General features: G+C 37.6%; 2 protein-coding genes and 1 pseudogene across 5 annotated transcripts in view; 2 read left to right on the top strand and 1 right to left on the bottom strand.

The window, feature by feature from the left end:
• LOC148740890 (uncharacterized) overlaps positions 1–15,920 on the top strand; it is a 244,651-nt gene extending 228,731 nt beyond the window's left edge. Inside the window, exons 1-16 of one of the 4 annotated variants that reach the window (XM_088754498.1) lie at positions 2,150–2,310; positions 2,931–2,958; positions 7,044–7,501; positions 7,776–7,820; positions 8,317–8,361; positions 8,484–8,534; positions 9,023–9,202; positions 9,514–9,555; positions 9,773–9,835; positions 10,223–10,276; positions 10,658–10,729; positions 12,173–12,214; positions 12,998–13,228; positions 13,916–14,035; positions 14,317–14,436; positions 15,038–15,920. In XM_088754498.1, the coding sequence (XP_088610624.1) occupies positions 2,952–2,958; positions 7,044–7,501; positions 7,776–7,820; positions 8,317–8,361; positions 8,484–8,534; positions 9,023–9,202; positions 9,514–9,555; positions 9,773–9,835; positions 10,223–10,276; positions 10,658–10,729; positions 12,173–12,214; positions 12,998–13,228; positions 13,916–14,035; positions 14,317–14,436; positions 15,038–15,097 (1,590 nt within the window). In that variant the 5' untranslated portion in view covers positions 2,150–2,310; positions 2,931–2,951 and the 3' untranslated portion in view covers positions 15,098–15,920. Of the gene's footprint in view, positions 1–2,149; positions 2,311–2,930; positions 2,959–4,469; positions 5,107–5,521; positions 5,585–7,043; positions 7,502–7,775; positions 7,830–8,316; positions 8,362–8,483; positions 8,535–9,022; positions 9,203–9,513; positions 9,556–9,772; positions 9,836–10,222; positions 10,277–10,657; positions 10,730–12,172; positions 12,215–12,997; positions 13,229–13,915; positions 14,036–14,316; positions 14,437–15,037 lie in introns of those variants that run through there. The other 3 variants (XM_088754490.1, XM_088754503.1, XM_088754496.1) reach the window with 3 other exon arrangements.
• A 1,399-nt stretch (positions 15,921–17,319) lies between these two features.
• LOC148740889 (fibroblast growth factor receptor 4-like) lies at positions 17,320–24,302 on the bottom strand. The gene is made up of 11 exons (XM_088731641.1): positions 24,077–24,302; positions 23,595–23,752; positions 22,557–23,013; positions 22,192–22,299; positions 21,104–21,285; positions 20,759–20,881; positions 20,282–20,352; positions 19,752–19,792; positions 19,339–19,438; positions 18,850–18,949; positions 17,320–18,456 (listed from the first exon to the last, which is right to left on the bottom strand). The coding sequence occupies exons 1-11, from the start codon at positions 24,156–24,158 to the stop codon at positions 18,412–18,414; spliced, it is 1,467 nt and encodes a 488-aa protein (XP_088587767.1). The 5' UTR covers positions 24,159–24,302; the 3' UTR covers positions 17,320–18,411.
• A 1,338-nt stretch (positions 24,303–25,640) lies between these two features.
• On the top strand, positions 25,641–27,151 carry LOC148740888 (uncharacterized; annotated as a pseudogene).
• The last annotated feature ends 424 nt before the right edge of the window (positions 27,152–27,575 follow it).

Raw genomic sequence — 27,575 nt, 5'->3', positions numbered from 1 at the left:
GCTTAAATAAGGGGAGGCATTACAGCAGAACGATGCAAATAATCGTATTAGCTTACCAACTGGTCCATACAAATTGGCTATTCACCATTTGGCGCAACAAATGATTGAAACTTTAGGGCATGTACCCTTTTGGGCCCACTGGGTACACGCTGGTTCTCACCTGAGCGACAAATTGGGCGAACTGTCAGGTCTACAAACCCCTTGCAATTCTCAAGAGCTGTTCCCTTTCCATGGACAGCAAGAGCAAAGTCTTCCAGATGTTGGCTACTCAGCCAGGGTTGATCGAGATCTCTGAGCAAGTATCTATGGTTTGTAAATAAAGCTGATCACCTCGTTCAAGATTAAGCTCAGCTTGGGCACTGACCGACCAAAGCGAGGAATCATATGCGAGGGACGACAAGGGTAAGATATAAGTTTCAATAAAATCAACAGTCCTTTCGTTCTTGAACATACTGTGCCATTGGCACAAGTAAACATTTCTGGAATTGCTAATGCCCGAAGAAGGAGAGGCAATCCTGTGATGCCAAACCTGAGCTCGGCTGCAAACTCTTCAGGAGAAATGGCGTCAAAAACATCGTCAATCCTTTCATACTGCTTGTAAGGATGTTGCCTTCTCATCGTTGTGATTTCATAAATCGCAAAGGAGGTAAACGGATGCTAATGGGATAGTTTTTTTGGCTAAACATGGCGAGATTGTTACAGTTAAACCCTCGCACTCGGATCGATACATTTGTTTACAATCTAAAGTTACAAATTTCGTGAGCGCGACTACGAGTACGAGATACTAGTGCCAGGTCTCGCGCGGTTAAAACTCGTACTCGTCCTCGTGCTCGCACTCGAATCTAAAGCTCTCTATTTTTAGAATGAAAACCACTTTTAAAAAATTAATTAATTAATTAATTTCACTTTTTAAAAATTATTGGGTTTCCATTGGATTCTATGTTAAACAAGCTGTAGATTGGATGTAAAATGCGAAACAATTGAGCCCGCGTGTTAATGTGAACATTTTCGAACAACTGACGGCACCGTCAAATCAGCCCATTTTATCCAACTTTAAAATTTGATTAAATCGCACTGAATCATTTCCCCTAAAATATCCTTTGGAGGTCGAAAAGACCCACACTTCGCCTTCCAAAAGCCAGATTTTCAGTCGATTATTTTGTATAGCACATAGTTAAATAACGGGCTATTTTTGACCTATTTTTAATCTTGCTAGAAGAAGGTCGGTTAAACTCAATTACGTTGTGTAAAAAAAACTATCAAGAATTGATCAAATTGCTGTGAACATATGTATTGATGTTGTTTTTCAAGATTTGGTAGTGTTTATCGGTCCAAGCGTATTCAATTCGTGGCGTGGCGCGACGCCCCGAGATTTGTCTGAAATTTTGAGCTTCAAAAGCGGCATTTGGTCGAAATTCAGTTATTATCGATTTTCTCGAAAATAAATCGATATTCAGCCAAAACGAAGTATGCATGCAGTGCTTTGTTTCACCATAAGGCCTACCTAACTTGGGAATATGAGCCGAATCGATTTTTTTGGCTGTTGCCACTATGTTTGACCGTTGGTAACATTCGCTCTTAACCTCTCAGTCGATCTCACCTCCGGCAGATCAGCGAAGCGTCAAAAATATATAATTATATGCCGACGAACGATAATCAATGATCTTTAGCTATTAAAGAGAATAAAGCAGTTGTGATGTGGGCAAAATGTTGTCATTAAAGTCGCAAGTCGAAAAATGACGAAAAAAGTAAGGCAAGACTGCAAATAAAGCGGGAACAATAACGCATCCTTTGGCCGAAAGTCGCTTTGATATTTATGTAGCAAGTTGCTCTTCCTCGTTTAGGTTAGAAGAACGATGCGATCACACGAAGGAACGATAGAACTTCAAGAAAAGTAATGTGAGAGGCCAATAATCCGGTTCGCAATGATTGCGGATTGCATGTTTTCCTGAGATCAGTTGGAAGTTGCTCATACTAGTCAAATTTTCTACTTATCCTGACTCCTTGAATGAGCACTTATAATTGCAACGGAGTCTCTTAACCAGTCCCAAGCCGGGTGTCGCTCTATAAATCACAGGATATGATTGCCCATTGTATCACATTACATATCACATTGTGTCAGCGGCGGCGCGGGAACGAGTCACCTGACAGCCGATTAATTAGAACCAAAACAGAACGAAACAGAACAAGGGACTGCGTTTGCTTTGGTTGAACGTACTTTGTCGCTATCACTTCTTTATCAGGTGAAAGTTTTCAAACTTCTTGCGCAATTCTCTTTGAACAAGGAAAACTCCTTTATTCTTGATTCAGGTATGTGTAAAGCTCCTCTTATCTATGAGTTTCAGTGATCTTTACGTTAAAGTGATGCGAAGTTGGAACTCATGCACTTTCGCTTTGTCTTAGACTTCTGTTTTCCACGACTTTCACTCTGAAAGAATTATAATTGAATTTTTAAGGTATTTACGTTAGATGCTACTGCTAATACTGCCAGCAGGGGACACTGTTTATATAGAAGTGAATGAGTGACGAAAATGGGAAAATCTCGCTTTCTGAATGTTAAATTTCACGAGGGTTTCGCGTCGATACTTCACAAGTTGGACCCATCCAAGTTCCCCCGTCAACCCATCATTGTACCCCTGTCTAGAGAATAGTTTGTCTGCAGTTTCAGTCGTCGAACTATGTTTCAGTTTGCAGCGAATCTTGGTGAAAATTATTTTAAACAGGTTTGTTTTTATCGTGATTCTAATACGAAGAAAAGTCAAATCGAAATACGCAGTTTGATTACATTTCAATCTGGACCTCCTTTCAACCTACACGATTTACTATGATAGATCGACAGCAATGCCTGTTGGTGCACTCACTATTCAGTCTATTGTAGGGGTATTCATAGAGGATGAAGATTTTAATACGCATATAATGTTTTTTTCAAGGTTGTTACAGTGGTCATTGAGATGGAAGGTAACCCTTACAAAAACAAACCTATTTTATTTCTATTTAATGTCTATTTTAATGCTATCACCTCTATTTTTGTGCTATTTTATTTACTCAGACTTATATTTTATTCCTATTTTACCTGAAAGGGAAAATAGAGCCACTATTTTAACCATATTTTAAGGCAAGGTTGAACAAGGTGGTGTATTTTATTTCTATTTTCTCAAAATGAGTGGAAAAATAACCAGCTAAACAGACTATTTTAATCATATTTTATTTTCTACATCAGTAAAATAGTGATCAAATAGTCTGTTTTATTTCTGTTTTCTGCTGATAGGACATGCTAAAGCCATTTCCTTTGAAAAATATGAAAAAAATAGGCTATCACAATCCTATTTGATCAAAGAAATTGTTGACTAATTGCAAAATAGATATAGAATAGACTGTTTCATTTCTATTTTTTGAGGTGGATTCTAATCCAGTGCAAAATAGGTATTAAATAGTCTATTTTAATTTTATTTTCTTCAAAGTATCCCAGACCCACAATATTTGAAACAGCAACTAGGTGTGAAGTGTAATAACCTGTCCTATTTTATACCTATTTCATTCATGAATTCAAGCTTGACTAACATACAGCACTCTAAAGTCACAGTTTCTGTGTTGACAAAGTAAAGATGGGTTCAAATTTGAAAACATTGGGTGGAGGTTTTCAAGTTTCGTGGTCATAAAATTCTCTACACAGATTCTTTAACACTGAAACCACTAAATTAAAATATGTTCTGAAGGCTTAAGAGGTCTATCCAAGGGTCGCATTTGTCGCCCTGCTCATGATCATAATCTTTGTATTGACTGAAATAAGTCTTACTGTAATCCTTTTTTAAAAGGAACAGCGGTCTGGCTTAACAAACTGAGTGATGGTTCACCAGTTTCCATATGTGTGAAGTCGTTCGGTTGCGAAGTGTCATATTAGTAAATTATTGACTCTGTGCTGAGGCCGTCCGAGGCAAAGCAGTAGACGTCGGAAAGTTCTGAGGTCAACGTCGCAAGGTTGTTCGAGGTATCTTTAGTCCCGTTTGAGAAAGATACTGGTTGTAAGGTCCACGCAAGTTTCTTCTTCTCTAGCTTTTTTGACGAAGAACGATCCTCACTCTTTTCCGCCATTTTTTTTGTCACGCTCCGCTGACATCTAGTACTGTCGGCGTATATACGGGATCTTGTAATTTTCTTTATATGGTGACATACGGGACACGGAATTTAGTTTTGGCGGGCGAAATGAACCTTGTCTCTCGATCGGAGAAGCGTGGAGTTCCGTTGGTATTTTGGCTTTTCTATTTAGTTCTTGCCTCTCTTAGACACAATGAGCAACACAAAGAACAACAATAGAAGGCAAACAACACCAACTGATTCAAGATGGTGAAAGAGGTAAGTGAAACTGTTTTTTATTTCTACAAAGTTCCAAGTTTATTTCAAACGTGAAGGTGCTTTTGATTCGTGGTCAGAATAAGCCCCAAAGTTTGTTGCATTTCATTGGCTATAAATATAAGCTTATAGAGTGATCTGTTTCCATAAACTAAGTAAACATTTACTTAATTTGAGTTTGCAGACTCCCTTGTACTAATGCACTAGAAGAGAAACCTAAACACCTCTCAAATAGAAAGAGGGGCAACAGAATTATACCTTCGATCGTTAATTTGAAAACGCGCCATACCTGCATCATGCTCTTTCTTAATTGTTCTAAAATTCGAGATCACTGTAATTGGATTTTTAAACCTGGCATACAAGAATTGTTTGTTTTTCTATTAATTGAAGTAACAATCAAAGATGAGGGAGCATGCTTAGTGATGTTGATCCCAAACTCTCTCCATCTCTCTACTTTGCCAAGTTGGTGATTATGTCCCAAGATGCATTCGCTCATACATTTACTCAGTCAGGGTTGTCCCATAAAATCTCAATTTTAGTCCACATTAGAAGTGCATCTTTTTGTGTCTGATGCAATAAGAGTCTTTATTAAGTCAATACTGAGTGCTTGCGATAGAAATTGTTCTTATGTGTATATGTGACTTTTGCTATGGTTGCAAAACTTGGACTTGTAAGTAAAAAGCTCAAAGAATTCAGAGCTAAGACAACCGTGAGAACTGAAGTCAATTCAATGATCCATTCCAGGATTTTTTGTAGGTAAGATTAATTTTATGCAGCTGCCTTTGCATGACTGGGATTGTGGTAAGATAGCACAATTTTGTATGGTATAGCTTCCCGAAAGCAGACTCTCTTTGGATGAGAAAGGATCTCTGCTTAAGAGGTTAAGGTGTAATGTTTGTAACTGGCTGGCTTTATAAGCCTTTATAATAGAACTATATCAACTTGACTAATTTTTGCCCTAGAAGTATGAATTTAAGCCATAAGTTTTACTGAAGCAGTACAGAAAAGTTATCAAAACCTGTTCAATTTAGTGAATTACATCATTTTGCATCAAGGAAACCATAATCATAAGGGAATTATTTAGCAAATTAATCTCTCTAACAAGTAAATTACCTACTGGTGGATGAAATATCAGTTATTGATCATTTCTGTTGTTTTTTTTTTATTTCAGAGTACAGAAAAACAGTGAAACATGGAGAAACCACAAAGAGGAAGCCACTGTAGCTATCTAAATGCAAGGACAAACTTTGCTTTTTAAAATTTAATTCTACTTTAAGTCTGTTTTCTATTTTTATGAAAAATTTGTATCCTATCATTTCTATGTAAACTGAAAGTACTTGTTGTCACTTCCTTTGGATACAGATTGAAGACTGGAGTAAATTAATGGCATTGTTTAAAACTTGGTCTTTTCTGAGTGACAATGTTTTTTAATTTCCTGTAATGCATGCAATCTAGTCTAGAGAGAGGTTGTTGCATAAACATATGAAGTATTGATCATTAAATCATTTGCAATGGGAAAGTTACTACAACTTAACACACTAAAGTGATAATCCTAGGCTGAGGATTGGGATATGCTTTTTTGATCTTCACCTACTTTCAACCTATTTTATAGCCACCTTATTCTGGATCCATACACTCGAACCGCTATTTTAAACCCTTTTACCCTGCATGACATATACATTAGGACCTATTTTAAATGTATTTGTATCCTATTTTTCTAGATTTTTTCCCTATTTTATCCCTGTTTTTATGCCTGTTTTATCCTTATTTTGTCTATTTTATCCCTGTTTTATGTCTATTTTATCCTTGTTTTTGTCTATTTTATCCCTGTTTTATGTCTATTTTATCTTATAACTAATATTTCATTAATGCTATTTTAATACTATTTTATCAGTGAATTGCATGCGCATTTTTCTATTTTAAAGCTATTTTTACAGCAGTTATGACTTGCCAACCAGACTATTTTTTTTCAATTTTTTGTTTCAAAATAATAGCTTTCAAATAGTTAAAAAACAGCTTTCAAATAGTCTTTAAAATAGAGAAAAAATACACAAAAAATGGGTAGAAAATAGTTTGAAAAATAAATATAAAATAGATATAAAATAGGCACTTTTTTCGTAAGGGTAAGTTTTCACTGTAGTAGGTCAGATTTTCACTGTCCATGACGACTAGACCTCATCTAAGTTTGATTTAAAGAGATTCACTTAGGGGAGATAAATGTTAAGCAACGGGAGAAAATTCTCAAATTACAAATTAAAACTACATCACGTTATCTGAATTGATGATAGAACTCAGAATTCTCAGATTTGTAGGGAGAAAGTTTCCTGAAAGTAGTGCTTTGAAATCATCCAGTTCATTCAAAAAGGTTTTAATTGACTTATTACCTTACTAATATCAGATAAGCCCCCCGCATTTTAAGTTTCAAAATAACCAAAGTGCAGCTCTGATCTCAATGAGTTCAAAGAGGTTTTTAGAAAGAGAAAGGGAAGATGAATATGATTAATTTTTGACAATATTCTAGAATGTGTCTTAAAAAGTATAATTAAGGTAATTTATGTGAATAAATCAGAATGGTTATAAAATGTCTGCTGAACTTCTAATACTTATAGACACTGAAATGAAAGTTGTTAAAAAGACTTACTAGTTTGATAATATTATGAGTTGTTTATCAGTATATCCTTATTGTTTCTTAGCTTCTTCAGGAAAACAAGTTGGGGAGAATTCCACAGATGAACAGGGCCATGAAACTTCCACCAAAACTGACCCTAATTATTGGTCTGTAATTGCAAGTGACTGTATTGATGCAGGGTATGCCAGTGACCAGTTGGCAGGGTTGACTGAAAATTTTTCTCATCAACTGACTGTGGGAGAATTAGAAGCAGAAACAAGTGAAAGTGAGCATGCATCAAGTAGGCCCATCAGTTCTGGAGGCCTGCCACCTGAGGGAATGTTCAGAGAGGATCCAAGACCAGTTTCCCCCAAAGGAGCAAGCTCAATGAAGATTCCAATATCTCATTCCATGGATCCCCCAAACCACCCTGCTGTTCGTGTCGTGTGTCAAGGTAACAGGGTAATTGCAATGCAGCAAGAAAATGGAAAACCTGCCGAAAACACTGAATATCAGGATCATAGCTTTCCTGTAGGATTTGGGGTGAGTGTAAATTTTGGGTGTGTTTTGATAAAATTCTAAACAGTTTGCCAGTCTCTATTTACATGTATGTTCTCTAGTTTTTCTCTATATCATGAGAAAACCCTTTGACAGTCATCAACCCTGTATGTACATGCATTTATTCAAGAGGCGTCAAAATTGGAATATTTGATCCTGAATTGAAGCTGAATAGCTTCTTTTTTGGTTATAAATCCAATATGGAGTAGTATTTTTTTGTAGTTGTTACTATTGTCATATATGTATCCTCTTCCTTTAGGGACAGCAAACAGCAGTAAACCCAGAAAGTGAGGAAATTACAAAGGCAAAAGAGGTTTGTTATTAAATGATCTAGCTGCTAAAACTAAATTTATGAAACAGTCTCTTTTCTAACATTGTCCATTGTTCAGGGAAGTTTTAGGCAATAATATTTAACTATTATTCGCCGAAGGCAAGGTGAATATCATCGAATAATCCCCGAGATGAAGTCGAGGGGATTATTTGACGATATTCACCGAACCTGAGGCGAATAATTGTTTTAGTATAATTTCAGAGCTGAACAACAGAGAAATTTCTAAAAGATTTAATAACATTTTAGTAACATTTATTAACATTTTATTTTAACATTTTTTATAAACCGCATGGAGCGGTTTATACAGCATCATATAAGGAACAGCTTGACCAATCAGATTGCTGGAAACTATTTGCTCCGTTGTGAAATTATACTAAAATATGATACAGATATCAAAATGTAAATTCTTTGTAAACCTGATGTAAACATGAATTTATCAGGTTAGTGTTTGTTTTATTTTTACAAATAGGTTTATTGTGAGAATTTAGAGAAGAAGAACAAGGAGCTTAATAAGGTGTCTGTTTTGATTGTTTTGAATTACATGTTCTTGTGAGATAATAATTGTTAATTTCTTACTGTCTCTCGATCTGACTCATTTTGTGAATATATGTTAATTGTCATATTACCTCTCCACAGGAATTAAATAAGAAAGCAACGAAGTTGCGAGCTCTGGAAAGGAAGATTGAGGTATTTATCTTGAAACATTCGTTTGATGAAAAGTTGGTGTGTCAGCATAGTACAAGTGTTGATACAGAAATTTGATTTGTCAAAATTGTGTCTCTGAAATTAATACCAATAAGTAAACATAATTTTAAATATATTGTAATGATTGCAGTTCATTAAGAGTGTCAGAGTGTCAAAAAATTCCAATGCACTTAAAAGTTTGTTTAATTTGTAAAAGTCAAGCCTGAAAAACAAAAACAAAAAAATCAAAAGTTGGATCATTCAGCTGGGCCATTTTTGGGATATTTTTTCCTTGTTCTACAGTAATGTTAATACCATGGCACATTTTTTTCCCCATGCATTGAATTTGGTAAAATGACATAGTAGTGGAATAATAAATGCAGCTATTTGTAGTATAAATATTAATATCCCTTTTACATTATTTGGTTAAAAAGGTAGTGTTTATTGGGGATGACTTAAGTGTTGTTGTCTTATCAATCTTGTTGACCCAGTTTCTAGAGAAGCAGAAGGAAGAATTTGAGGAGAGGAATGTGGAGGAAAGCAAGAAAGTCATAAAGTTGAAACAACAGTTAAATCTCAGGAAAATCAAGTATAAAGAAGTGAAAAGAAAACTGGCTCAGAAAGTAAAAGAAGGAAATGAGATTGAAAAAAGGAAAAACGAAGTACACAAGGTAATTATTTACAGATGTATTTCTCACTTTCAGAGTTATTTACAATATGTTAAATATATGTTATAGTTTAAATTGATATGAGGTCAAGCCTTTAAGCTGCAAGCTTTTGGATGTTTGTCTCATAAAAAATAAAAACAAATTTCACTGTACTGACACATCATGTCTGGTAGTTTATTAATCTTCTTTTCTTGGGTTAAGGACTATCAATGATACCTATAATCACTGTGGAATGAATTTCTTGTGTAAACTGCTTGATAACAATCTAATGTACCATGTTAAAATAATATTCTCTGTAACTGTTTTTTCCTCAGGAAAACAGTACCTTACTTCAAAATGCGTCATTTCTTACTGAGGTATGTAGATGTTAATGTCCTGAAAATATTTTGCATCTAATGCAATTTTACTCCTATGGGAAACAAGTACAGGATGGGAAATGCTTTTCAACCTGAGTAATTAAAGTACAAATCTAAGTAAAAGAAATGAATATAATAGGTTTCCAAAGGGTAAATTTTAATGAAGTTGGGCCTTGGGGCATATAAATCTGAATTCAGCATTCATTTCTGGTTTCAGGAATTAAGAAAAAAGACAGAAGCATTTGACAGGCTTTCTCGTCAATATGAACAGGTTCAGCAGGTAGTATTTTTGAGTCTATCAGTTGTCTCACCTTTATGTATGCTTGCAGCATACATTGAGTTAAGGGTGGTGATATGGTTTTTACCATCTGTAGTAGAAAAATACATTTGATCTTTCTACAGAGTCCTGTTTTGATGCCTAATTGTATCTGTAATATTTAAAATAAGTGCTGCCTTGGTTTTTTTTTCGCCAAATTCAATGTAGAGACAGTTAAATGTAACTTGAAAAATAGCTACATAGTGAAAAAAGTGGAAAAGAACAAAGAGTACATATTGCAATGATGTTTTGTTCAATCATTAAGTCACACTTTTTCAAGATGTCAACTTTCATTTTACATCTGCAATGTTCAGAACAAAATTACTAATACTTACATTTATTTCCAAACAGCAATTTAGCGAAGTCCTTGACAGCCTTCGAGATGCACAGACATCATGTGACCAGGTATTTGTCATTAAATCTGGATTTTATTAATTTAAATTCACATCAGTTGAACCCTGCTGATGATAAACCTCAGCCATGGTTTAGCTTTCTCTGAATATGATTGGCTGTTTATAGATCATATTACCTTTATGAAGAAGGATGGTGCTAAGGTTTTCATGCTGGGTCCTTGGTGTGGCCCGTGTGGCCAAATTAGAGTTCTAAGCCTTGATGTGATAAATATAACTCCAATCTTAGTGGGTTTTGGAACAGGATACATTTTCATTAAATGTGTGTCCCTCCCCTAGGACCAGTCATTAAAGGTGTTCATGTATTACTTTGTGTTTCGTTAGAAGTACCGAATGTTCTATCATTAGCTTAATTTGGGACTTTTTTTTTTAACAGTTTAAGCAACTTTTGGAAGAAAGTGCTACCAGAGAATTAGAGAAGAATGAGTCGATTCGGAAATTACTAGAGGTTTGATTCATTTATTGCTTGAATTTTTTGAGTGCATTGAGGTGAGTTATTCATTTCTAAGTCCCAAGGGAGCAGTGCTACCCAATAGATAGCATGTAGACAGCAACCATTCATTATTTACTGTGATGTAATGCCAACAGGATATAGCCACTTAAGGCCAATATCCAGGTATTGTCATGAAGATTATTAAGCTACAGCATTTCATTAAGGTGAAATACAAGATATGAGAAGATCATTTCAACTTCTTTTGTCTCTTCTCCTCTTCCTTATAATCTCTTTATTGTTGTTCTTTCCATTCCTCACATTTTACATCTCTCACAGCTCCACCTCCTTTCCTTCCATCATTTTGTTCTCCATAATGCCTTCTTCCCTCTCCCCACTTCTTTTCCCTTCAATATTTTTCTCAATAAGTGGAAACCAAGCAAAAAGGGTGGAAGCACTAAAAATGACAAGTTAGTAGATGTGGTGGTTGTAGTTGTCAGAGAAATGACTGTGTAACCTTTTACAGTGTTGTGTTCCAGCTTAATTAATCAGCAAATGCTATATTTTGCATGACCATTTTGTTCATCTCCTCTGACTGAGTGCTTGGAATGAGCTATTTTTTCCCCTTCATCTTCACCCTCCCATTTGTTTCCTTCTTCCTTATTCTCTTCTCTTTTCCCCTTGGCTTCTCTCATTTTCTTCCATTTCCTCTTCCCTCTCCTTCTCCTTAACTTTCTTGCATAGCTGTTTGAATTACTGAGAAATAAGATGCTGAAATTTCAAGCATTAACCTGGTGGTAGCCCTTTTGTCTGACTAGGGCTAGTGCTTTGGAAACCCTTTGTGGTGGCCAGTTTACATTATCAACTCACTTGATAAATCCAAATTAACTTGTCCCTCTCTGAATCAGCACTGCAGATTCCTAAGAACTTGCACCCTTTACTGTTTTTAACACTTGATATTATGTGATTCATTGGGAAACAGTTCTAAACTTTTAAGGACTTCTTATTTAGACATTGTCTGACCCAAAACAGCCGTTTTACACAAGCAGTGAGCCTCAGGGATTCTCTTTGAGGGGGTTGATTTAATTAAAGAAATATCCTTCCACCATTAGCTTTAGCCCCATTTATTGCCCCTGTCCAAAAAAATAAAAGTTAAGATAAAAGGATCATTGGAAAAATTGAAGATGGCTTAGAATGCAGTTTTGGCTAAACTTGAAATGACCAGCCCCTAGCTCAGGGGTTTTCTGTATGTGGTGCTTGTACAACTGTAACTTTGGTAATTAATGCTCTTCTCAACTCTTAAATATCAAGATTGATATTTATATATTTACATATTTTGTACTTCATCGGACTAAACATCTCTGTTGTACACATGTGTATGTTAAACAGGTTCATAGTCCTGTATGTGTTTTTTATTGAAAATGTTTAAATTTTATTATCAAACCCTGTACCTGTCTGCAGCGCATTGAAGAACAAGATCAGAAAACTCTAGATGGTGGTGAGGTAAAATGTGTTAAGAAAATGTGATTTGTTAAGTTAAACATGTACCTGCGCTTGTGTGTTAATTTATTTTTTGTTTGTTTATCTGTTTTTTTTTTTTTTTTTTTTTTTTTGGGGGGGGGGGGATCAGGGGGTTGAAATGTTCATCCAAAGTCCGTCTCATGAGCTACTTAGGTTTATTTATAACAACCTGTTAAGTGAAATAAATGTTATCTGTACTTAATTTGTTAGAATCTGCAGTTGCTCGTCACTTTAGCACACATAATCCTTATTTCATTCAAAAATATGAAACTGTGCAATGTCATGCCCCTAATATCTTTTTTGTGAAGGTGTAGTCTGGTCGTCCGGGTGAGTGTAGTCCTGAGAAGGACTGTTGTCGGTGGCAGTGACTGACGTTTCGACAACCTTGACTCTGATGATGACTTCCGCACAGGTTGTCGAAACGTCAGTCACTGCCACCGACAACAGTCCTTCTCAGGACTACACTCACCCGGACGATCAGACTACACCTTCACATGTTACCCCCGGGTTCAAACCATTTACTGCAATATCTTTTTTGTTAAAAAGAATTCAAGCTGAACAAAAACAACTGTGGTGAACACACACCACACACCGACTCAGACATGGAGTCTGTCTCATTCTTTTTTGATGTTGTTGGGGCTGGAATGCTGCACTGAATCGGCACGCAATCATCAAACAAGTAAACAACGTTTTTAAGAGAGGAAGTAAGGGAGGGAATTTTAGAGAGGAAACTGATGTGATATTTAATTTTTTTTTTTAATAAAGGTAATAAAATTTGTAACGGTTGAGCTGAATAAACGTCGAGAGGAGTACAGAAAGAGAATGCAAGAGGAAGCATCACAAGCATTTTCACAAGCAGAGACCAATGCAGTGAAGAAAATGAAACGTATGTTGGCGAAAGAAAAGCAGAGAGTAAAAAGTTTGAAACGTTCAATCGCAGTGGAAAAAACCAATAGAGAAAGGAGAATTAAAGAAAGAAATAAAAATCTGTGCAAGGTGAGGTGTCATAGTTGTATAACATGTGTTCTTAGACTTGCATCTCTTACAAGTTATATTGGTGTTATGTTAACTTCGTGCCCTAGCATCGGTATGCATATTCTCCAAACTGTTCTTCTTATAATTATTTCTCAATAAGGCGCTGACAAGGAGAATTTGTTTACAATGAGGAACTTGTTTTGTTGGTGATCTGTATTTCTTTTGACCTTTTCATCTTTGATTCAAGGGTGATACTGAAGGGAGAAATAAGATGCAAGTCACTCTTAGTTGTTAAGAGTGATATGTTCAAAGATTATAAGGCACTTCACAAAAGAACTTCTTTTTACCTCAAATGAGCAGTACCTTCGTGCACCACGCCTTTTTTGTGCACGGCCAGGTTACTAGGCTTTTTTTGTTTTTTTGTTTTGTTTTTCAAAATGGCACCTTTCATTGTTGAGGTTTAAGCTGTTAAGTTTGCTTTTCAGAGTCTGAAACAGCGGTTAGAAATAGATTTTAATGTATATGTGTTAACGAAGGAGATAACAATGAGTTGTTTTTTAGATCTTGCCTCTCCTTTGAGAAATCACGCTGTCGTGATGATTAATACTGTTTTGCTGGAGGAGGGAACAGACACTGAATTTGAGTTGAATCAAAACATGAGCTTAGAATTGGTAGTATTTACATGTTTAATTGAAAACAACGTTTCAGAGAAACCGTCAGCTACGGGCTCGTGTCAATAACTTGAGTCCAAAGGATTTGAGAGACTTTTCGTCTGTTGGGACATCAAGATGTTGTCAGGCAAGAAATGATGAACAGTCATGGAGCACTGTAAGTTTACATATCATAGAATTTCATGTCGGATGGCCTTTGTGTTATGATTTGCTGTACGCGTTTACTTTGTTAGACCACCTTTTGATATGATACCCCAAACTGCATTAATATTAAGCAATATGCTACACATTCTATCTGTTTATGACATTATAACCCACTTGGGATGTTGGGAGAACACGAGGAAAGCTTTCAAATCACATACATCTCACTGAATGTAAGTTGAATCAAAACTTGAGCTTGGCAGTAATTAATATGTTGATACGAAAACAACGTTTCAGAGAAATCGTCAGCTTTGGGCTCGTGTCAAGAAGTTGAAGATGAAGGATGTGATAAACTGCACGTCTGCTGGTACTGTCATGTGGTGTGAGGCAAGTGGTGATGAACAGTCATGGAGCAGTGTAAGTAGACATATCGTAGAGTTTCATTTTGGATGGCCTTTGTGTTACAACTTGCTGTGCGCGGTTACTTTGTTAGATTACCCTTTCAGTGATAGGAGAGTCCAAAATGTACCAATTTTACCAATAGACCGTACCCGTTCTATTTCTTTATCAGTGTGATAACCCACTTGGGATGTTTGGAGAACACGTAAGGGTTTTATTCAACACCATCTCGAGTAAACTTAAAATGTTTCGATTTTCTTTGGGTTTACCGAATTTTCGAAGCTTTTTGAATTAGAATAAAATTTAACTGTCTCAATTTTCTATCGGTTTACCGTAGCGATAAACGACAGGTTTTTGACCAATCCTTGCACTCGTTGTATCTCAATTATTCTATAAAGTATAGTAGTCCTTGTAACAGGATACTAAAATGTTCAAACGTTCTGTTATGAAACTTTCAAGTCCCGGCTTTTTGTGGTGCGGCACAGAGGACAGTCTAAGCTTTGCGTACATCCAGGGATTGAATTAACTGGGGGGTTCAACTCTAACCATCGCCCTAACTATTCAAATGCCTGAAATGTTTTTCATAGTTTTTTCTTTTTTTGTTTTTCTGCTTCTTAAGGACTCAGATGAAGAGGAAACCGTCGGACACCAGCCTGAGAGACGACCATCGGGTATTTAGGGAACAACAGCTTCTATTCTGTTTCCCTAGACTTTAAACTATTTTGAGTGACAACAAGAGTGGATTCAGTAAAGGTTTCTAGCTTCTTGATAAGAACCCCTCTCGAATAAGCGCCTTTCTCTAATAAACGTTCCTCCTTTGTAGCCGAAATGCTAAATAAGCTCCCAGGCGCTTGTCCGAGAAAATGCAGTACATTTTTCTTTATAATATATTACATGGACAATTGAAACGTTATGCATTAGAAGAATATTGATATAGTAAATTGGTTGACTAATCACCTGAAAGGGAATCATTGAATATGTGAATGATGAGACTCTCGTCGTGAAGAATTAATCTTTCACGTTTGAAAGGAGATTACCCTTAATTATACGTGCTTGAATTTTTCATTAAGATAATTAATTAGGATTTCATTAGCATTTCATCAGAATTGTCCTGGCTAGACGTTAAAATTGCTAATCGTTTTCTTTGTGCTGATCTCATAAAGTTTTGTAGTTTTACGGATTATTAGTATCACGAGCTTTGCTTTCGGGAGAAATTATTTAATTTTTTTTTTTTCTGATAAGTTTAGTGCCTTATTTTTTATCGCAACAAATTGCTTAATTTATTTTATGTTATTACTTCAGTGCCAATTTTTTATCATATATCTTATCCTTTTTCGAGTTTCGAGTATTTTTCAACACTAATTTTTTAACTAGGCAGATAATCAAGGCAGCTTATTCTAATAAATCTTGTAATCTTTTTTAAGCTGTTCCCAAGTTGATTCAATTGACTTGTGCAATGCGATTACTTTGCAATTTGTATTAAAGATTGAAGGTAAAAGACGGCTTCTCTTGTCAAACTTCATTTAATTTATTTCCTTGTTGAATTTACCTTGATGATAAATCAATCTTATCTTGTTACTTTCTTGTTGTAGTCGTATTCTCGTTTTCTCTTGGCCTCAGCTGCCCCGACTTCTTTGGAATAAAAATACTAGGGGCGACCTTTTCCAAGCCACTATTTACTCTTTGCTAAGTTATCTCTCCATGAAATGGCTTTGATTTTGTTTTCTCGAATAAGCTTTTGCTGAACCAGAAGGGAGGCGCGAAAGTCTTTTTTTAAGCATCTACACACCAATTATAAACGCTTCGAGGGAAATGTTATGCTTGAGCTAGAAAATTTTGCGAGTTTTTCTTATTCATTTGAGGACTTTGATGCAGAGGTCAGGTCTTCAGAACTTATTTTTATTAAGACTTACCCCACACATTTTGCCTTTTTCGTTCCTTTTTTTTTTTTTTTTTTTGAGTAGAGGAGGGTTGGGAGACAATGAGGTCTTCACCATCCCTCTTGGACCAAAATCTTGGTTTGCTAGGGGGCGGGTGGTGAGGGAAGCGGGTGGGGGGGCGGGTGAGGGGGGCAGGGGAACAGGCAAGATTGGACTTGAGGAGGGTCGCATTGGCTTTGTGGATCAGACCTCACTGTTACAAATTCTCTGCATAAGAGATCAGACAAAGGGTGGAATGACTTTCTTGATTATTTACACTCAATCCTTTTTTCAATTATTTTCAATTCTTGAATCTTTGACCTCCGTCGCAACTTGCTTCTGCAGTAATATTGGTTTTAAGAACTTGTGCGAGATTTAAAGATTATAAGGTCCAATAACAAGATTGGCGAAAAGAAAGTATTGTGACTTCCGGCTATCCAAGGCGTTTAATTTATCATAGGTGGCGTGCTTTTCACTTTGCAATCTCTACTTTAATTCCCGGGAAATGAAAAGCTAGGGTACACTACAATAATTGAGTTCTCGATTTGTATCATTTTCAGTCTTTATATGTTTTTTATCCACAGCCTAATATGAAAAATTTTCCAAAAAAACTCCACCAGCTGAAGCTCTCTTACTTCATATTATATATGAACAATCGCCTCCATTTCACATGAAAAAAATGTAAGGAGGAAAACTCAGAGCTTCGAGAAAAAAAAATTAGCTTCGAGAAACAGCCAATGTGTTTACCATCCCTCAAATGTTTCGAATCAAGGTCACTCCTTTTTAGGAGACCTTTTCTGAAAACAACCATGCAGACGTTAAAATAATTCTGATTTCCGTTCCAAATTTTTCTTTCTGCTGGCTTTAACAGATGCACTCTGGATGAAAACAAAACGGTTAGCTGTTGTGTATTGTTCGGTCTCTTGTGTCGGCTCTTGTGAACCGGCAAACCTCTTCCTGTAAATAAACTTAAACACTTGCCAACCGCAAATAAAGTCGAGTTTTATTGTTATTCTGGCTGTGATATGATCAAATGGTTTTTCTTTTTTTTTTTTCCCCTTAGCTTCATTTACGTGTTGATATAGTAATCATTACTTGGGAAAGTTGTTGAGAGTAATATATTTGTTACCATGTTACATGCTGAAGATTATTTCTTTCTTCTGTCGAGTGTCACACACTTCTCTCGTAAGTGGTTGTGTTTCCTCGCTTCTGACTCTCTGTAGCTCTGATTTGAAGTCAAGGTTTCATTTGCAAGTCATGGTCTTTCAAAAGTTCTATCTTTTATTTAACAAATAAAGAAGCATGGACTGTACTCTCTTCTGTTATAAAGCACGCAGGAAGCGGCTTGAGCAGGATAGAAGTGTAGTTTTCGTGCGAGCGAAGAAAATTATTAAGGAGGAGTTGCTAAAAAGCCAGGCTAGATGAGTGCTTAGATTTTTCTTAGCAAAGCCAATCCACTCTAAGCCAGTCTATTTACGTGATAGCAATTTTTTTTCTTAACCAATTCAGCGTCGAAAGTAAGACAGGAGGGACTGTCTATCCTTTACTGCGATTTGCACTATCTATTGTGAAGAAAACGTGTGGAACCTTCACTTAAAAGGAAACAAATTGAATCTAATTCTTTTGAGCGTGGTCGGCACCTGGGTCAAATACAATTAGTGGTCCCAATCGAAAGCAGCACTTAACAATTTATCAGAATCTATTAGAAACTGTAAAGATTACAGAAACTTTGTAAGACCTTCAAGGAATTTTTTTATGTAATAGAGTACAGAGTGATTAGTTAGTTTTACTGTAATTACTATTCTGTTAATTCTACTTCTACTTTTAATTGCATATTGCGTAATTTGTGAATAACTTAATTTGATCTATTTTAATTGTAATTGATGTATTTTAACAGGGAAGAGCCATCTAATAAATCTGTTCATAAACCATTATTATTATTATTATTATTATTATTATCATTATTATACGTTAGGCCTTAAAGCTATATGCATGCACGTATTCGATATATCGCGATTTTCTTCCTATTAGTAATCAAATAAAATGAGGGTTTTGCTCTAGCATCAGGGCGTCATCAAGCCTCTCCATCGTTTTCCTCTGTGATATTCATATATGTCCTCTGAAATAAATCATTGGAATTAAGAGTCAGCCATTAATAATTCCGTCACAAAAAAATTAATAAGGAGAGAAACAATGGCCTTACATGAATCAAACAAAAGTAATGAATGAAGTTAGGAACAAGCACAAGAAGGGAGAGTTCTACAGATGTCGACAGAAGGACGGAAAGACAAGCAAGCGGATGGATGACTATGTTTACGAAAGGATGAGTGTATTCATGGCATGAGATGGAAATTTACTAGAAGAACTGACAGGGTGACAGAGGCGTTCATGAAAGGGTATATTGAATCATCGATCAAAAAAAAATTGAAGGAGGAAGAGGACAGATAAGGTTTTAAGAAAGGCGATACTGAAGGGAAGAAATGGAAATCTTGTAAATACGACCATTAATTACCTTCACTTCTCGCAAAAAATTCTTCAGCTGTTGGGCGATCTGTGAAAAGGCTGGTCTCATCATAGGATTTTCTTTCCAACAAGAACTCATTAGCTCATATCTAAAAAATTAATGCAGTATTAGTTAACGTTTTCTTGAAGCTGACAATGTCAACATCTGGATCGACCGTATCAAACGTGGAAAGAGGTACAAAGGGGGATTTTGAACTCATGACAATGATCATTGGAAAGATCACTGATTTGCTGAGTGTGACATTTGATATGCAAAAAAAATTTTAAATCATGACGACTCATTCCATGCATCGTTTCGATTTTCAACGAGAGGAAGTGTGTGTCAAAGGATCTTGCAAGACTTGTTTCGAAGAGTAAAACGCTTTTCAATTATTTTTAAAATATGGCAAATTAACTTTTCATTGTTTGAAGTCCTCTACAAAATTATCAATTATTCAATTCATTTTCTATCGGCATTATGCAATACTTTAAAGCTTACAGTTCTTCCGAGCACTGATCGGGACGAGGCATCCGGTATCCTGTAGCCAGTCGACTCGCCAAGGCAATTGGTGATGAGATGTCAGGGTATGGCAACTCACCTGTTTGGTTGAAAGAAGATCATCATGATTTAAATAATTCGGTGTAGAGACAAGGATCTAAGACAATGAGTATTTCAGCAGAAACTTTAAGGAAAAAATACAAATACAAAATGAAGCGCAGCTCGGGGACAAAAATAATGTAGTTTCATTGCGTCTGACTGGTAATACGCATTTTTTTAAATGAAGATGCTCGTGTCTATGTAGTTAGCTTAACAGGGGAGCCTTCCTAACTTTGGGCTGCTTTATGGATTGGAAGGCGAGTACATGACTTCCAGTTCATAGGGTGTGGCACATAATATCACACGACACTTACCGTAAGTGGCAATTTCCCATAAGACAATACCAAATGACCACCTGCAAATAAGCATCAATGCTTTAATAACTTAAATAAGTTAGGGGAAGAAGCTGATGACCTTCTGGTTAAGAGGAGTAGCACTGACTTGGTTAAAGATCAAGTCTCGTAGTATTCTTTAAGGTTCAATGAATATTTGCATCGCTTAAGACTTCGCTGAGTCTTTCCTGTCGGACCTGGCCTCTGATATAAATTTCAATCAACCCATATGAACATAAGATTGTCCATTTGAAAGAAGAAATTACTTAGGTCATGCTAATTTTTCATGGTGTGTCAATAAATTTAAATAGGTAAACATACACCATGCATGGACATGGAGACGAGCGAATAACGTAAAATGAAGCCCAGATGTAACCATAGTAATGCTTTGAGGAATATAGCGGAGCCGGCGGGCAGATGACGTTTTTGGAGATCCTTTCTGCTGACCAACACCTCCGGCTGTAAGTCAAGAGACAGCTATCTGACAGTATTAAAATACAAAATGAACTTACACATCACTCATGGATGTAAAATGCAGATCTCGCAGAGATTCTAAAGACGACCATCTCCACGGAACCTTGCCCTGTTGAAAAGACAGATTCATGTGAGCAAGGTCCTGTTTGTAGTAGAGTCAAGACCATATCAGAATGGGAAGAGGCTGACTCATGCAACGGAATGATGCATTCAGTACGTTTATGCGATTTCTTTTTCAACGTTAAGATATGTAACATTTTCTAATTATTTTTTATTATCAGTAAAATCCAAGGGGGTGGTTATCCAGACCGTTATTATAGTTATCATCATTATTGTTGTCATTATTATCAGCACAAATATTAACCATAATTAATTAAGTAAACGTAATACCCAGCTCTTTGGGAGGGAATTAATTCAATGTGTTCGTTTATACTATGGAAGACCATCAATTAAAATGCATTTCAGTTCGTTGATTTTTTGCTTGGTCGTTGAAACTGATTGCAAAGCGTACTTACGTTGGAGGTTATGGTGTATATACCAGCATCAGATATGTCTCTGGCCAATCCAAAATCTCCAACTTTAGCCACCAAGTTGGCATCAACTAAAATATTCCTCGCTGCCAGATCGCGATGAACGAACTGTGAGAGAAGACAATTTATAAATCTTTAGCTTAGCAGACACTCACGAATGACTAAGTAGTGGCTTATACCAAAGTGCAAAAGAACCCCAACTTGCCCTTCATAACCTCGAGCTGCCAGCGTTATATTTAGAGCTGTTTATAATCACTTGAGAGCAGTCATCGGTTATGGAAGGTAAACAAAGTTACATTAACATTTCTACGCACTGTCAACGGGTTTTACCTTTCTCTCTTCTAAGTGCTGCATTCCCGCGGCAATCTGAAATGCAATTGTAACCAGCTGCCGGTCATTAAGCTTACAGCAGACGTTATGATAATTGTTGTTTTCCCCTGGAGCCCTCTTGGCCTTTAAAATATTTTCCAGACTGCCACCATGAATCAACTCAGTGACCACAATAACGTTTCCTAGTGAAAGAAGATCAAACACCAGCAGAAAAGTTAACAAGAGAAAGTAATTGAAAAATATTTGCCCCTGGAGTTGATCAAAAGGTGATTTCGTCGGTAAAAATAAGTTAAGTTGGTGCCAAAAAAACGAAGAAACAAACTCCATATGAATCCCCCAGAACTTAGCCTAGCATCAAATGGTTTCCGATCAAGAAGCACAGATTTTTGGCATAACACATACATACATACATACATACATACATACATACATACATACGTACATACATACATTAGTTGACCACTCCCCATGGGGGCTTTTCAGGGCCAATTCCCACCCATTCCTAATAAGGTTGAGATTGGAAGTCAGCAGTATCAGGCGCCTCTGGCAGCCGCTTCAGTCCATGTAACGATCTCACCTTATAACCCACCCATCCCACCCCAGGGGAGGACATCCATCACACAGTAATCTCGTGCGTGGGAAATTAATGTCTCCTACCCCTAGCCCTACGGGAGACAAGACTGCCATTTATTCGTCCCTATCCGATAAGACTAGAATATCTAAGCATTTCGTGATAGAAAGGTAGCATAGGTAGCATATTCTTCTCAATTATTTTGAGACCTTAAGTGTTGGTCCGGCCGGGGCTCGAACCCTCGACCTCCCGCACAGCAGTCCAATGCTCTGTCCATTGAGCTAACCCTCAAGGGATAGAGCATAGGACTGTTTTGCGGGAGGTACTAATGGAGCACTAAGATAGAGTGAATAAAACACTAAGTTTAGAATGGATAGAGCACTAAGTCTACTAGTTCTTCTTTAATCTTAATATCAACACAAACACCGTTCAAACTGATCTTACACTTGGATAAAACGTTACCTTATTGGTGAACCTGCCTATGTCTAATACGTTACTTGGTCGAAAAGTGACTTACCTTCCTCTATCCGCGTACCAATCAAAGTGACAATATTAGGATGTTTCCCAGCAAGCTTCAAGGTCCTTATCTCAATAAGCAGGGTTTCTTTGGCAATGGCACTAAGGTCTACAGTGGCACAGAGAAAAAAGCAAGGAGACCTCCTAAATTGCTTGGCTATTGTAAAATACATGATATGGAAAACAAAGCGAGGCGGCAAAGAGCGTTCAGAAGAGAGAGAAGCAGACTTAATGGGTGTTTTCAGCAAAGGGAAAAATGACGAAAAAGTAAGATGGCGCAAAGTTTCCAGGACGCAAAAATCAATTCAGTGGTAAACCACTGCACTTAGGAATTAATAATTTGACATTTTGATGTCGTGTACATACCTTTTAGCTTTTTAACAGCTACATCTGTCATGTTTCCGTCTTTCCCACCATAGCGACCTTTGTAGACGATTCCAAACTCGCCTTCTCCGAGTATTTCATCGAATACCTCAAGATTTTCCAAGTTTTCGCATCCTTCTTCGGTCTCTTGAGACGATATCGGTCGCTGATCGTCGACAACCAGGTCAACACATTTATCAGTTGTGAAAATGTCAGTACCAAACCTCTGACCCGAAACTAACCTATCTTGATCGCTGTCTTCTATACCTTCCATCGTATCATCCTGCTCGCTTCCGTCTGGAAGCCCTCTTTCCCTTACTCCATCCCCCACTAACGGGCGCCTTTCCTCGGGGTTCTTGATGGTCTGGGTATTGGGCGACCAGTCATTTTCAAGGTCCTCTATCCCGTTTGGTAAGTGCTTGCCTTTGTCTAAATACACCTCTGTCGCACGTTTTCTGTCCTGTCATTGAATTATAATTGAAGACAAAAGGTAATTATGATAATGCATTTTTCCTTACGATGACCCTCAAATTTGACAAATTGAAGGTATGTAATTAAGAAATACAGCCCTTTTTCAGGCTGAACAGCTCCATAAACTCAGTGAAAATGCATGGTCGAGCACGGGTCCCTGAATCCTTCTGCATAAGTTGTTTTTAAGACCAAAGTGGAGGAAAGGATAATTTGGAGGAGAAAAGAACAAGTAGGGACAGAAATGGGCGTTTTACTTAGCCTTACTCTAAGCCTTAGCCGAACTAACGACAATCATTGTAAGCAACCTCACTTATGCTGGCACACGAAGGAATGTTAGGATTGACCAGCCATGAACCAGTTTCCACGGAAGGTACGTTTTTCGCGTGTCATCGATATTTGTTACTTTGTGAGGCGAGATACAGAGATTAGAAAAACTTCGCAAAGTTTTGATCATTGTTATTATCACTATTTTTATTATTACTATTATTATTATTTTTATTATTAGCATTACTGTTATCAAACTCTTTTCCTTTCTTTATGGACGGGAATGTCGTGTGAAGTATTATTTACCTTTTTATCACGATTTCTACGCCGAATCCACACAAACCCAATGACTAAACAAATAAGTGAAGCCACCAGAGTGCATGATACAGCGATTGTAGTAGTGTGAGATGCTGAATTTTCTGGCTTTCCATTCTCGGAGGCTGCGGGAGTAAGTGCTGGACTAACTATGAAAAAAATAGAAGTTCCTCTCGAGTCCGTAGTCTTAGATTTAAGCGGTGAAATAAGAACAGTACTGATAATAATAACAAAAAACAATATAATAATGATAATAATGGTAAAGTGGTAACGGTATAGTGTAATAAGTCAGAATTATGACTTGAGAAAGACTGAAAAAAAACTGAAGACAAAGCTGAGGACTAGGGAAGAAATGTAGAGGAGATAGAGGCATTTTAATACTAAACCTTTGAGATTTTGGTCCAAAAGTCAATTCCTTGCATTAACCTTCGTTAAGATCTTTACTTTTGCCTCTTTTTCCAAAAACATCTCACCTTTGCTTAATACAGCTACTCCTGATTGACTTCTCCCAAAGCTGTTATTTGCAATACACTGATACTTGCCATAATCTTCCATCTCTACTCCCGTTATAAAAAGCTGGCTGCGATTCGTTCGGTTGTCTTGAATAACACTTGCTTTGGAGTTGGACTGTAAAGGATATGAAGCATTGTCCTTTCTCCAAAGGATTGTTGGCCTCGGGAAGCCCCTAGCAGTGCAGCTAAAGGTAGCGTTGGAACCGACCGAGACACTTTGGTTCTCTAGACCTTTAATAATCTCAGGTTTTTGGGCCACTGCAAGATAACAACGAAACCTTAGTTGATAATAGTAATATGAAATTTAAGATAAAAAAAAAAAGACTAAGAAGCAGAAGATAGAAGATGAAACAGGATTTTCAATCAGGGCTCTCGCAATTTTTCTCTAGAAGTCAATTCCTTGCATTAAACGCCTCTAAAATCCTTGATTTTTTTCTTTTATCAAAAAATATCTGGCCAAGAGACTTTTTAAGACTAGTGACACGCGTCACGCAATTCAGTATGTTAAATAATCATCAGATTTCAGTCTTGTTACATAATCTTCGGGTTTAGTTCTTGACAGTTTTAAAAAAAGAGTGAGCACGCGGTTGAAAATAAAGCAGGTTTTTAGTTCGAGTGGAGAAGTAGTGTAACCGTTGTTGTTAAGGGAAAATTTTTGCTTTAAAGCGGAGCCCAAATCGTGTGATTTGTTTACCGTGTCTCATCGTAGCTACATTTTTTGGTGACCACGATGGGAGCAATCTGAAAAGCTAAATGTATGCTGCGTTGTGATGGATCATCTTGCCGCACAAAATGTACGAGGCGCAAAATCCTGACACCGATAATGCTCTGGGAATTAAACAGACCGACAAACAGGACGATGAGCCAAAACTGGAAAAAGAGAAAGCATCTATCAAGCTAAAACGACAAAGGCGCTTACGAAAATCCGAGAAGACCAAAACTCGCCACCACACTGGAGAAGCGTTGCATTACACCAAAGGATGCATATGCCGTCGAGAAAGATATTGAGCAGCTTTGGTCGCCTCTGGAAGACACGCTAGATATTCTGGACGAGCTGTGTATTGTTTATCTGAATTGTGGACCAATCTAAAGAGCCAGTAAAATCTTAAAATGGCGAGATTAAGGCAGCTTGTTCGGCAGCATACTTGAAGCCATCCGAGGGTTTGGAGTTTCAGAGCCAGAATACGAAGATGCGAAAAAAATCTTGACATCCAAGTTCGGCGGACAGCGGCGGCAACTGCAGGCCTAAATGGATCAGCTGGAGAAAATGCCCTAGTTGAGAAGTAATGACGTTCAAGGATTTGAAAAAATTTTAGACTTGGTCAGAATAACTCTTGTTAAACCTAAGGCCGAGGGGCGCAATGGAGAACTAGGAGAAGGAACATTGCATAGTTTATTGGTGAAGAAACTCGCAGAGGCTCAGGTGCAAAGATACAGCCGTTGGCTAGCGGAAAAGGGCCAGGAGTGATCTGTTATAAGCTTAAAGGATGGGCTCAAAGACGAGGTGCAAATTCGAGTCGAAGCAATGGAGATGGCTCATGGCTTAGCTGTAACAGAGAGAGCAGACGAATGGCAACCTTCAAACAGAAATTCCAAAAGACACAAGTCCCGAAACTTTCACGGAGGATCAGAACGGTTAAACCGAACCCGGAGACCGCCTGGCTCAGGCCAATTTTATCACAAGCCACCTTGTATGTGTTGCGACTCCCTGCATCATGGAGTATGGGCATGCACAGCATTCCTTCAAAAGAGTTACGAGGATCGATTGCAGCTGGCCAAGGACAAACGATTATGTTTCCGGTGCTTGTCTGGTGATCACCAGGAAAAAACCTGTACGAAGTCGCAAACATGCTAAATTGATGGTTGCCGCGGAAATCATCACCGTCTTCTACACCAAAGCTTGCCCGTCGTAGACAACCAGCGGAGAGTGTACAGCCAGTCGCAGAAAGTAACAGTTATCCCTCACTTGCTTCAGGGGAAGGGACAGCCAATTTTGCACCATTGCCCGAGGGAGAGGACAGTCCCATCTCGCGAGCTATGACAACTCAAAACTCAAGACGCTTAAATGAAGCTTACTCATAGCGTACTATTCCAGTATGGGTTAAGGCACAAGGTAGAAAGATTAAAGTAAATGCAATCCTAGACGATGCCTCAAATGATTTGTTTTTGAATGAAAGAGTGGCTGGAGCTCTTGGGCTTATGGAGTCCTATCAAACCGTGAAAGTCCATGTGTTGAACAATTCCTAAGATATTTCCCAAACCGTGCCGTTGAGGATAGAGATCGAAAGCGTTAATGGCCAGTTTCAAAGGGAGATCGAATTGAAGACTTACCCCTGCAGTGTGACCGGAAACTACCAAGTTGAAAATTGGGGAGCAAGCAGAAACAAGTGGCCTCACCTTGCCCAGTGTGATTTTGCGTCACCAGCGAAGGATGGCTTGGTGGACTTGCTGACAGGTGTTGATAACGCCGATTTACATTATTCTTTTTTTGATATCCGTGGAAAGGTGGGTGAACCGGTGGCTCGTTTGGGTCCACTTGGGTGGACTTGCATTGGACCTCCGGATGGTAGAGTGAAGTCTGGAACAAGAACACACGCCATCCGAACACTGTTTACCCGGGACGTTGGGCTGACTAGTGTAACCAGAGGCTGTTGTGAATCGGATCAATCCCTTAAGCGGTTCTGGGAGATTGAGAGTTATGGGACTGAACTACGTGATCGAATGGTGTGCTCCGAAGAAGAGAAAGTGGCCTTAGAGAAAGTCAGCCGCTCTGTCTGCTATAACAATGGAAGATACAATGTTGCCGTGCCATGGAAAAAACAGAGGCCCTCAGCTGCCCAACAATCGCCAAATAATAGAATCCCGTCTTCTGAGCACCGAGAAAAATCTGAAGAAGAAAGATTTTGTTGGAAAGGAGTAACAGAAGACTATTGAAACGTATGTGAAGAAAGGGTACCTTCGTAAAGTCCCAGAAACCGAAGCTCGACCCCCTGAAATTTGGTACCTACTGCACTTCCCGATTGTCAAGATGAGCAAGTCCACAACCAAAGTGAGGATTGTCTTTGATTGTTCTGCAAGGTTCAATGAACTCTCTTTAAACGATGTCATTCCTGCCGGGCCAAAGCTTCAGATAGACTTGTTTGATGAGATAGAATAAATATATGAAGTTCATATATTTTGAACTGCGGTATTAGATACGTATGATGCACGATCCTCGCAGTAGATAGCGCTATCTATGCAATAGCGAAAATCAGACCTGAAAAAAATCAGGCCTGTACGGGACTCGAACCACTCGAACCACTGCGATACTAGTGCAGCGCTCTAACAATTGAGCTAACAAGCCAACTGGGAGCAAGCCATTAAGTTGATTCGTAATAAACCCGTGAAAGTGATAAATGAGATAGAATAAATATATGAAGTTCATATATTTGAACTGCGGTATTAGATACGTATGATGCAC

This window comes from Stylophora pistillata, chromosome 1 (assembly GCF_964205215.1).
Source record: "Stylophora pistillata chromosome 1, jaStyPist1.2, whole genome shotgun sequence".
Classification (NCBI taxonomy): domain Eukaryota; kingdom Metazoa; phylum Cnidaria; class Anthozoa; order Scleractinia; family Pocilloporidae; genus Stylophora; species Stylophora pistillata.
The sequence above is the reverse complement of the archived record's forward strand: the minus strand, read 5'-3'. Positions and strand labels throughout refer to the sequence as shown.

Bases quoted from the DNA above. Each gene is read 5' to 3' on its own strand.
- LOC148740889 (XM_088731641.1), bottom strand. From the start codon at position 24,158: ATGGAAGATTATGGCAAGTATCAGTGTATTGCAAATAACAGCTTTGGG. The intron at 20,882-21,103 runs GTAAAACCCGTT...CTTCTCTCACAG, and splicing joins AGCACTTAGAAGAGAGAAAG to TTCGTTCATCGCGATCTGGC. The intron at 18,950-19,338 runs GTAAGCTTTAAA...TTAATTTTTTAG, and splicing joins GATCAGTGCTCGGAAGAACT to ATATGAGCTAATGAGTTCTT.